The sequence below is a fragment of the Nannospalax galili genome, unplaced genomic scaffold (genome assembly GCF_000622305.1).
Source record: "Nannospalax galili isolate Female #2095 unplaced genomic scaffold, S.galili_v1.0 scaffold872, whole genome shotgun sequence".
NCBI classification, from domain to species: domain Eukaryota; kingdom Metazoa; phylum Chordata; class Mammalia; order Rodentia; family Spalacidae; genus Nannospalax; species Nannospalax galili.
Genome location: NW_008332654.1, coordinates 3,191,674 through 3,203,856, shown reverse-complemented (window position 1 = coordinate 3,203,856; position 12,183 = coordinate 3,191,674). Strand labels below are relative to the sequence as shown.

The 12,183-nt window shown below is 38.1% G+C and overlaps 1 protein-coding gene across 1 annotated transcript; it reads left to right on the top strand.

The window, feature by feature from the left end:
• The first annotated feature begins 1,376 nt into the window (after window positions 1-1,376).
• On the top strand, window positions 1,377-1,526 carry LOC103729549 (60S ribosomal protein L39-like). The gene has a single exon (XM_008827637.1). The coding sequence runs from the start codon at window positions 1,377-1,379 to the stop codon at window positions 1,524-1,526; it is 150 nt and encodes a 49-aa protein (XP_008825859.1).
• Window positions 1,527-12,183: the final 10,657 nt, after the last annotated feature.

Below are 12,183 nucleotides of genomic sequence, written 5' to 3'. Positions count from 1 at the left end.
GAGGCAAAACATGCATATACATAAAATAAAAATAAAATTAATAAAAAATTTTAATGTTATGCTAAGTAAAAAAAGGCAGACATGAATGGTCATTCAGTATATGATCCACTATTTTATATTTCAGATGACACAAAATTACAGAAACCAAAAACAGATCAGTGTTTCCCAGAATCTGGGGGCAGACAGGGGAATTGACTGTAAAGGATCAACTTCAAAGCCATATATTATTCTGTATCTTGACTGAACCACTGTCATTGGTTGGGCTCATGAAACTGCATACCAAAAGAGCTATATATTTTTTCAAATGTATTTATTTATTCTTTATGAAAATTTCATATAATGTATTTTGATAGTATATAAAGCCCTTCCCTTAAGACCTACCTTTTTATGCATGTAAAATTTGCCTCTGATTTAACAATTATTTTCCCTGATTTAAATTTTTTACCAGCTTTAGCTGTTGAACTTATATCAATAGACAAAATGTCAAAACTGACTTCTTTGCTTCCATAATTAGTAGCTGTTTGACTTGAGCAGGTCGTTTACACTAACCACATCTTCATCTGTGAAGTTAAGATAAATTTTACCTGCCCTGTAATCTCAGTACTAGGTATGCTGAGACAAGAGGGTCTCCATAAATTTGAGGCTCATCTAGGCTACATAGCAAAACCCAGACTCAATAAACAAACAACATATAAAAAGGAACACCTATATACAATGGGTCTTTTCACTCTATAGTAATAAGCATTCATTTAAATTCCTATATAGAACTTGTTATAAAAGCAGCCTTCAAGGATAAGCACTCTGTGGCCTCTTGTTCTCTACACATTGGTCAATTGTAACAGAGTCTTTCAGACAGCTGATCAGTTACACAAGTCCAATGCATGCTCAGATCAGACAACATCCCAGTATAAACATGAAGAATTGGGTTAAGAAATCCCAACCCAACCTAATGAACTTTTGGGAATTGATGGCTGCTGAGAGAGAGAGAAAGACAGTGTCTTACAGGGGTGGGACTTTTGGTGGGCCCAGTGGATGGTCACACACTGACGGGCATTTGGGGACACAAATTGGACTCTATAGGCCATATGTATATATTATATATATATACACATATATACATATATGTGTATATATATATACATATGTATATACACATATATATATGTGAGAGAGACAGAGAAAGAGAGAGAGTGCATTCAGTTGGGTGAGAGGGGTGGTAGGAGAGGTGTGGAGAGGGGAGAGGATCTAAGGACCATCAAACTATATTGCATGAAAATTAAAAAAAAAATTTTAATTGCAAAAATTCCATTTTAAAAAGCAGCCTTCTTTTCTCCTTTGATCTGCCATCCCCTGTACGCTTGTCTCAGTCTCTCCCCATGTCTTCTCACAAGACTTTCAGAATCAAGCAATTCCTGTCCAAGAAACAAAAGCAAAATCGTCCTATTCCCCAGTGGACTCAGATGAAAACTGGTAACAAAATCAACTTTGCGAGAAGACACTGGAGGGGAACCAAGCTGGGTCTGTGAGGATTCACACAAGATGACATGGCTGACTGTTTAAGCTGAGTCATGGTCATCATTTGGCCTACCAGATGCAACTGAAAGTTTTTAACCTGGTGATTTGATCATATTAGGAATCTGATTTGCTTTTTTATCTGCTTTGTGTGAGTTAATTGATTGGTTCAGTAATAAATATGTAGAACCTTCAGAATAAAAAAAAAAGCAGCTTTCAAGTATCACCACTTTTTTTTTTTAATGTTAGGGAGAAATTCACTGAAAATACTTTCACATTGTTTACAACATGTTTTATGACCTCATTTCAGATATTAAGCTCCTATGAGAACTTATTTTTACTCCTATTATTTTAAAAACAATCACCATATTTTTCTTAAAAGTAACATAATAATAACTTGCTACATATTTTAATAATATATGTAATGTGGTCTTTATAATAAAGATTTAAGATAACAAGTGTGTGAATAATTTATTATAAATTTAGAAAGAAGATAAAGATAAAAATGTGACTGAATTATACACTTGAGCCTCATTAATAATACTTTCTTTAACTGTGCTGTTAATTTGGAACTGCTTACCACAGACCAGCTATTTCTTATTATATAAGAATTTCTAAGAATTTCTAATCTTCTGAGCACAGAACATCTGTCTCCATGTCTGTGCGATTACCACGTAGATTACTGTATTCCATGTCAAAAACTACCGGAAGCATAATATATATATTTGAGACAGAGTTTCCCTATAGTCACAACTAACTTGGAACTCACTATGTAGAGCAGGTTGGGCTCGATCTCAGAGATTCTCCTGCCTTTGGTGTGCTAGAATTAAAAAGGTATGCACCACCACGCCCAGCCCCTACCCCAAGCTACATTAAAATGTTTTCTTCTTCATTAATATATGCTATATCATTTTTTAAAACTACAATTATGCCAGGCATGTTGGTGCATACCTTTAATTCCCCAGCACTTGGAAGGTAAAGCACTCAGATCTCTCTTGAGTTCTAGGCTAGTCTGGTCTATATAGCAAGTTCCAGGCCAGCCAGGACTATCTATGAAATGAGGCTCACCAAAGAAATGCAGAGCTGCCTTCAGAAGTGTAAATGGAGGATGGGATGCATTTCTAGAGAATGTGAAAAAAGGAAAGGAGATTCACAAACATACTCATTTTGAGGAACTTGGGAAAACTTGAAAAACTGGACTTCAAGTGTAGTAAAGTAGAAAATTCATGCTATCTACGAAAACAGCAAACCTGTAGCAATCTTAGCGGCTGAGACCCTTAGGCAACCCCCCTGTTTTACTCATGCTCCAGCATCTTTGAAACATGTTCATGGAGAGGAAGTGATTAAGGATTAAGGAGAGAGGATCTGCATAGGGACCACTGTGTTTTTACAGGGCTCAAGCACACAGACCTCAAAGGAAATCTAATCCGGGTGAGCTGGGTCAGAGTCAGTGACTTCATGTAATTGGCATTGAACATAATTCTCACAGCTGCCGCACTGGTTTCTGGCTAGTTTCCCCAACCCAGACATAAACCTAGTCAAACACAAAAATGTAAAGTGAAATCACAAGAGATTCCTTTCTCCTCTGCCTGTAAAGGATGTTCTGATGTCATTTTCAGTAAATTGCCCAATGATACCCACTGGGTAACACACTTTGCAAGTAGCATTGCTCACCTTTTTTTTTCCTACAGAGGAGCACCAGGTTGGCATGAGTCATAATACCTATTTTAATAGCCATTACTCGAGCACAGACTATCTGAAGGTGAGAATACAGATGCATTATTGTGAATCCACTTTGATTTAAAAATGATTTAACATAAAACCTTAGGGATTAAATAATTATTCTATACAATATCTAATGAGATACCTCACCACTTACTTTGACATAGTCTGGTAGACACATGACACCTACCAGTTATTAATTAGTCTGAGGGTGCCATTAGCTAGTACACCAACCTCTTCAGTAAAGTCTTTAAATGTACAAAAAACATATGTAAGCAATAAATACACACATAAATATTTTTAAATATTAATAAGAGAAAAAAGATTCCTGGAAAATGACTAAAACCACAACATAAAATGAAGTACTTGGACTTGGATTAAGTGGCTAATGTGGACAGAGTTATCTGCGAGAGATTACAACTAGTTCTTGGATAATACAAAATGTGAAACAATGGAATTAGAATGATTCCTGTGGCTCGCTGGCCAGCTGGTCTCACCACATCCTTGAGATCTAGGCTCAGTGACAGACCTGATCTCAAAAAATAAATTGGGGCCTGGAGAGATGATTCAGTAGTTAAAAGCACTGGCTGCTCTTGCAGAGACCCCAGGTTTGGTTCCCAGAACCCCACAAGGCATCTAGCAATCTACTATAACTCCAGTTCCAGGGGATCCAAAACCCTCTTCTGGCATCTGTGGGCTTTGCAAGACATGGGTGCACTTACATAAATTCAGGCAAAACATTCATACACATAAAATGAAAGAAGGGGGGAGAGAGGGAGAGAGGGAGAGAGGGAAAGAGGGAGGAAAGAAGGGAGGGAAGAAGGGAATGAGGAAGGGAGGGAGGAAGGGAGAGAGAGAAAGAAAAGAAAATATTTAAAAATAAAACAAACTGGAAAATATATTGGAGAAAAAGTATGTGAAGCAAGATTAGAAAATGAAAAACTGTGTGGACAGAGAAGGATGAACATTGCTAATAAACATGTCAGTATGCATAAACATGCTGGTTTGTTCAAGGGATTACATACTTTTAAGTGCAGAAATAGAAAAACAGTGAGAATCTTAGATTCCACACTAACTAACAAGTAGTTTTACAATTTTATCATGTTGAAAAATGGGAGGGTGTTGTGGAGAGTTGGTAGCAAGGAGACTAAAGACTGCTAAAGTGGTTTTGGGGAAGATGAGCCAACAGAAACTTTAGCAACAGAGTTGGGAAGATGATCCAGGTGCAAAGAAGTTAACAGGAGTGGCTGGCAGAGCATTTGCTTAGCACACTGCAAGGCTGGGACTGAATCCCAAATACTGCCAAAACAGTGAAGAAAAAAATCAGAAAGGACAGGAGTAGGCTATCAACCTAAGCCACTCAGTGAGTTCTAGGCTAGCCTGGCTACATAGTGAGAGCCTCTCATTAAGTAAGTAAATAGATGATAGATAGATAGATAGATAGATAGATAGATAGATAGATAGATGATTGATAGATAGATAGATAGAGAGATAGATAGATAGATAGATAGATAGATGATAGATGATTGATAGATGATAGATAGATGATAGAAGATAGATAGAGAGATAGATCATAGATAGATGATAGAAGATAGATAGATGATAGATAGATAGATAGATAGATAGATAGATAGATAGATAGATAGATGATAGATAGATGATAGATAGATAGATAGATAGATAGATAGATAGATAGATAGATAGATAAAGGAAAGAGAGAAATTAGCTGACAATGAATTCAGGTTACAAGACTGGGACCCGGAAAAGGGCTGGCACTATTCAAAAAGAAACAAATGTACGTGACAAGTGAATATTTATTGAGAAATTACTTTGTATAAGCCCATGAACTTGATAAAAGAAAAGTGCTAACAACTCAGAATACAGGCTCTACACTGAGATAGGCCTGCATTCAACTCTAAGATTTACATATGACATTCAACTAGCATTTAGTGTTTCGCTTTGATTTCATCACACAGCCAAGGCTAATCGTGAACTCCTGATCATCCTGTCTTTTCTTCCTAAATACTGGAGTTACAGGTGTGTGCCACTACATCCAACTTAGCCTTTACATTATGGTCAATCGATTATTTATCAAGGATATCAAGACCATGGGGGAAGGGAGAGTCTTTCTCAACTAGTACTGGGACAACTGGGTATCCACATGCAAAGAATGAAGCTGAAACACTATCTCTAACCATAGCAAAAATAAATTCAAAGTGAACCATAGAACTACATGTTACATCTAATACTCTGTAAACAGGGATCCAGAGCATTAGGTTAGATTACAGAATGGTTTTGTAGCTACAGCGCTAAAAGTACAATAACAAAAAATAATGGACTCATCAAATCTTAAGACTTATGTGTCAAAAGTTACCATTAAAAAGGTGAAATAAAGCCAGACAAGGTGGCACATACCTTTAATTCAAGCATATTGGAAGCAGAGGCAGGTGGGTCTCTAGGGGATCAAGACCAGCCTCAACTACATAGTCAGTGCTAGGTCAGCTGGAAGGAGACCCTGTCTCAGAAAATGAAAAATCAAGGGAGGGGGGTGGATATTAATAGAATGGGAAAAACACTTGTAAAATCATATGTGTGACACGGAATTTCTATCTAGAATAAACAAAAATTCCTACAACTCAACAACAAAAAGGGCAGACCAAATTCAATATAAGCAGAACAATTAAAAAGGTATTTCTAAAATAGTTAAATACAAATAACCAAGCAACACCTGAAAAATATATTAGTTGTTAGAGAAATGTATATCAAAGTCACACCAATGAGGAGCGTTATAATTAGGAAGAACAGGAAAGGGGCTGGAAAGATCGCTGAGCAGTCAAGAGCACTGGCTGCTTTTGCAGAGGACCTGGGTTTGGATCCCAGCACCCACATTGTGGCTAACAACCACATGTCACTCTAGCACCAGGGGATCCAACACCCTCTGCTAACCTCCACAGCCATTGTACAACATGGTGCCCTAACATACATGCAGGCAATACAGTAATACACATAAAATTAAAATAATAAATATTTTCAAAAGAAAGAAAAACAGGTAAGAGACACTGGTAAAGATGTGGAGACCCGGCAGCTTGTGCTTTTCTGGTGGGGATGTGAAACAGTGGAAAATCAGTTGGCACCTCTGCAAAACACTGAAGACAGAACTACCTTCTAAACCGTCAGTTTTACACTGGTTAATACCCAAGAGAAATGAAAACATATGCTTATGCAAAAAGTTGAACATGTAACAATAAGCATACTGAGAAAGAAATCAGGAAAATACCATTCATGATAACCTCAAAAACTATAAATTAGCTATGAATGGATCTAACCAAAGAAGTGAAGGACTTGTATAATAAAAACTTTAAGACATTGAAGAAGATACCAGAAGATGGAAAGACCTCCAATGCTCATGGGTTTGTAGGGTTAATATTGTGAAAATGGTTACCCTACCAAAAGCAATACACAAAATCAATGCAATACCCATTAAAATTCCAGCATGTCTTCACAGAAATAAAAAAAAAACTAATATCAAATGTCATATGGAGACACAAAACACCCAAGGTAACCAAAATAATCCTGAACAATAAAAGAACTGCAGGAGACATTACCATCCGTGATATCAAATTATAGTACAGAGCTATAGTAATAAAAATAGCACAGTACTGGCATAACAACAGAAACGTTTATCAGTGGAATAAAATTGAGAACCTAGATTTAAATCCACATATTTATTGCCACCTCATCTTTGACAAGGAGTCACAAATACACACTGAAGACAACATGTTCAGCAAATGGTGCTGCTCAGACTGGATAGCTGCATGTAGAAGAGTGAAGCTAGAGCCCTCTCTCTCACCACTGCACAAAACTCAGCTCCAAATGGATCAAAGACCTCAACATATGATCTAATACCCTGAATCTGATAGAGGACAAATACAGAATAAACTGGGATGTATAGGCCCAGGACTCTGAACAGGATTCCTATAGTACAGGCATTAAGACCAACAATTAACAAATGGGACCTCATGAAACTAAAAAATTTCTGTACAGTGAAGGACACCATCATTTGAGTGAAGAAGCAAACTATAAAATGGGAAAAAAAACCTTTATCAACTATTAGTCTAAAAGAGGGTTATTATCTAGAATACATACATAAACAGAACTCAAAGAACTAAGCATCAAAAAGCAAACAACCCAGTTAAAAATTGGGGCAAGAAGCTAACAGGAAGTTCTCAAAAGATGAAATGCAAATGGCTGATAAATACTTTTTTTAATGTTCAACATCTTTAGTCATCAGGGAAATGAAGTTAAAACCACTTTGAGAGTTAATCTTATCTCACTCAGAATGGCTAAGATCCAAAAAGCAAATAGAACAAATGCTGGAGAGGATGTGGGGAAAGGAGGACTCTTATCCACTGCTGGTGGGAGTGCAAACTGGTGCAGCCAGTATGGAAATCTGTGTAGAGATTTCTCAAAAAGCTAGAAACTGATCTACCTTATGATCTAGCCATACCACTCTTGGGCATATACCCAAAAGACTATATATCCTACTATAGAGATGCCTGTTCATCCATGCTCATAGCTGTCCTTTTCATAATAGTCAGCAAATGGATACAACCTAGATGTCCATCAATTGATTAATGGATAATGAAAGTATGACACATTTACAAAGTAGAATATTATTCAGCTGCTAAAAATGAAATTTTTAGGTAAATGAATGGAACTGGAAACAATCATACTGAGTGAGGTAACCCAGACCTAGAAAGATGAACATCATGTCTTCTCTCTCTATCTCTTTCTCTGGATGCTATCTTTGAATTCTTAGATATGCATGTTTCAACTGGAAAAGTCAGAGAAGTCAGGAAACTAATAAACTGCCATGGGGAGAAAGATTGACTTCTTGGGAGAGGAGATAGAATGCAGTGATATAAATGGAGGGAAAGGAATAATTAAGTAGGAAGGGCTAAATGTGGTAGAGAATGGGAAGGCAAGGCACAGGAGGGGGGTATGGGGAAGCATAAGTAACACTAAAGACCTTTTGAAAAAGCCATATGGAAATCTACCACTATAGAAGCTTCTTAAAGTAATATATATATATAATAAGTGATTGAAAGGAGTTACCTTATAATGGGGGGATATTGTCCATATTAGACACCACAGGCTAGCAAAGTAAAAGCCCAGTACCAGGAATGGACTCCCTCTTTTGAAGCTGTTGGCCAGGCATCCCATAGACCCCCAAACAATACTGGCCATTGCCCCTGCTCTTAGTTACCCATCAGAACTTCATAGTAAGACTCTATTGTTAAAGACACTACATACATGAGCTATAGAACAAACGAGAAGGAATCAAGCTGACCTCAGAGTCTCATCTCTATTGGCAAGCTTTCATAGTATTAGAAGGTGCTATTCATGCTACCAGAAGGAAAAAGTAATCATCAACCATACTCAGCTGTGAATCCAATGAACTACAACAACTTGTCTGGCAAGATATGCCCACTAGTGCAATAGTGGCACAAATATTATGGGAGTAACCAACCACTCTCTAATTTGACTTAAGGTGCACTTCATAGTGTTCAGGGTCCAAAGAATTCCCTGAATTGACCACTCAGACACTAAAACTCAGGGAAACTTATCTGCTTTATTGAGACCGACTGGCCAGGGATGCAGGCAGGCTCAGGAGCTGCACTGCTATGCAGAGCTGTGGAAATGCAGGACTTTTAAGCACAAAAACTGCAGAGCAGGGGATTTCTATAGAAACCATAAACAGAAGAACCAGGAAAGGATTTGAACAATCTAGGGCTGATTTCCAGAGCCTTAACCTATACAGCCATTGGCTAGCTTACCTGGGGCAAAACATTCTTCCTCCTCTGCCCCAGACCATTTCCATAGAAACCATAAGCAGATGTACCAGGAAAGGGTTTGAACAATGTAGGGGATTTCCAGAGTCAGGCGGAGGGCAGCTCTTTCTCAGAGGGCAGGAAGGGGGGTCTGAGGGGCACTCTCCACCACATAGGTTGAAACCCATAACTGTCATTGATATCAGGCTTAGAAACCTGAGGCTAGATAGCTCACAGGGGATAGGGAAGAACTTAATACTAGTTTTCTGCTAAACAGTTACAATATTAAACTGACACAGAATGACTTGTTGCTATATCCAGAGTTTAATGATCTCTAAACTCTCACTAGAGAAGCTTCCTTATTCAGCAATAGTGATTAACACAGAAACCCATAATTTGTCAATGCTCAGGTAATAAAAGCCTTCAGAATAAGACACATACATCAAATTTCTACCTCCTAAGACAGGGGAACGACTGTGGAAGATGGGGAGAAAAGATTGTGAGAGCCAGAGATGATGGAAGATCTCGAGGAAACAGAATTTTTCAGACAGCTGGGTAATTAATCATGTGAACTCACAGCAATGATGACTGCATGCACAAGACCCATGTAAGCTCAAGCCAGACAAAATCCCAGCATGGATATGGGGTGATAGATGAGAAACCACAAACCTAACTTAGTAACTATTGGAAATCGATGACTGCTGAGAAGAGAAGAATCAGTCTTGTTTAAGGATGAAATTCTTAGTAGGTTAACCAGGCTCCAGTGGATAACACCACACCAAAAGGCATTTGGGGATATAATTTGGCCCTACAGGCCTTAATATGCTTATTTTTTTGGCTCATTCACATCTCACTGGCAAGTTCATCTACCCTGTTTGAGAGTTCATCTACTTTGTGGTGGCCGCTGCTATACTACGTTCTTGCACTGATATCAGAACCCAAGTTCTTTGAGCTTCTACTGTGGAATGAAGAACATTCACTTTCCAGGAATCTTTGTGGCCTTCACCTCCTGACCCTCAGTGCCAGAATAGGACTACTGAGGCACTCACCTTCATGGACTGAGCAGCTGCCTGGTTCTCGGCCTCTCTCATGTGAAGAAAGCCATGCTAGACTGCCCAGACCATATAGTATACATGAACCTAGTAAGTCTCCTTTTAATATACATTTATTCTATTATTTATTTTTCTCTAGAGAACCCTGATAAATATAACATATAATAGTATATATTCATCAATTTTTAAATAAAGTGTTAATACATAGTACAACATAGATAAATCTTGAAAACATTGTAATAATTGAAAGAAACCAGTCGTAAAAGACAATGTATTATATGATTTTATTCACAAGAAATTTCTAGTATAGATGAATACAGAAAAAGAGAATAATATATTATTGATTGATAAGGGCTCGAGGATAGAGGACTGGAGTATATGACATGTTGAAAACAGCTACTTAATTGTATACATTACATAAGTACATTGCGTGTGAATTATATATTATCCTAGTTTCTTTTTATCAGTTTATATAAAGTCTGTAACTCTGATTGCAGAGATAGCTCAGTGATTAAGAACATTGGCTACTCTTGCAGAAGACCCGGGTTCAAATCCCAGCGCCCATATGGCAGCTAACAACTGTCCGTAACTGCGGTTCCAGGGGATCTGACAGTCTCTTCTGTCCTCTGCAGGCTTTGCATGACACAGGTGCACTTACCTATAAGCAGGCAATACACGCATACACATAAAATAATCTTTAAAAAAAAGTCCTTAAAAAAAGAAAAAGAGTCAACAACTTATGAGATCAAACTGGGCTTCATGCAACTAAAGGGGAAAATAATCATGCCAATACTGTGCGTTTGTTGGTTAGGGCTACCATAACGATATATCAGAAAAAGTGTGTTAAAACAGTAACACTTTTTTTTTTGGTCTTTTTGAGACAGGGTCTCCCTGTTGCCCCCGGCTGTCCTGGAACTCAATATGTAGACCAGACTGGCCTGGAACACACAGAAATCCTCCTGCCTCTGCCTCCTGAGTGCTGGGATTAAAGGTATGCGCCACCACACCTGGCTAAACAATAACACTTTTTATCATGTTACAATTATGTAGACTACAGGTTCAAGTCAAAGTGTCAGTCGGATTGATTCCTTCTGAGAATTGTGAGCAGAATTCTCTCCCTGCCTTTCTCCTGGCACTCGCTGCATTTCTTGGCATCCTGTGGCTTGTGGATACCCTGCTTTCATCTGTATTTGCCCCTTCACAACAGCCTCGTCTCCACATCTCCCCTTTGCCTCTTTTTTCTCTTCTTACAAAGACCCCAGTCATACCATCTAAAGGCCTATCCTAATAATCTCATTTTAACCTGATTTAGACTGGAACCACCTTATTTCCAGGTGGGTCACTTTCACAGGTCCTGAGAAATTAGGACTTAAAAAAATCTTTGCGGAAGACATAATTCAAACCATAAGAGATTGCAATTTCTTTTTAAAAATATTTTATTTATTATTTTTATTTTATGTGTATGAGTATATTGCCTGCATGGGTATAAGTGCACCCAGGTCACGCAATGCCCTCAGAGGTCAGAAGAGGGTATTGAATTCCCCTGGAACTGGACTGTGGTTAGCCACCATGTAGATGCTAGGAATCAAACCCAGGTCTTCTGTAAGAGCAGCCAGTGCTCTTAACCGGTGCACCATCTCTCCAACCCCAGATCGCATTTTCTTATTAAGTCCATTGTTCAAAATAATTCACTGTTAGGAAAAATGTAGACACAAAATAAATATTCATTCACTGATTACTCAATCTACAGTTGTCTACTTTGATGTGAAAGAGCTTTAAGGACAGAGTCTATAATCTTACTTGAATTAATGTCTTAATGCTTAATTAAAAGAATGTTTCTCTGGAGCTGGAGAGATGGCTCAGCAGTTAAGAGCACTGACTGCTTTTACAGAGGACCTGGGTTCTATTCCCAGCACCCACATGGAGACTATGAACTGTCCTTAACTCCAGTTCCAGGGGAATCCGAAGCCCTCTTCTGACCTCCGTGGCATTGCACATCACGGGTGCACTCACATACGTGCAGACAATACACTCATACACAGAATAAAAATAAATGAAATATTTTT

Excerpts from the sequence above, each read along its gene's own strand:
- LOC103729549 (XM_008827637.1), top strand. The coding sequence starts at position 1,377 with ATGTCTTCTCACAAGACTTTCAGAATCAAGCAATTCCTGTCCAAGAAA.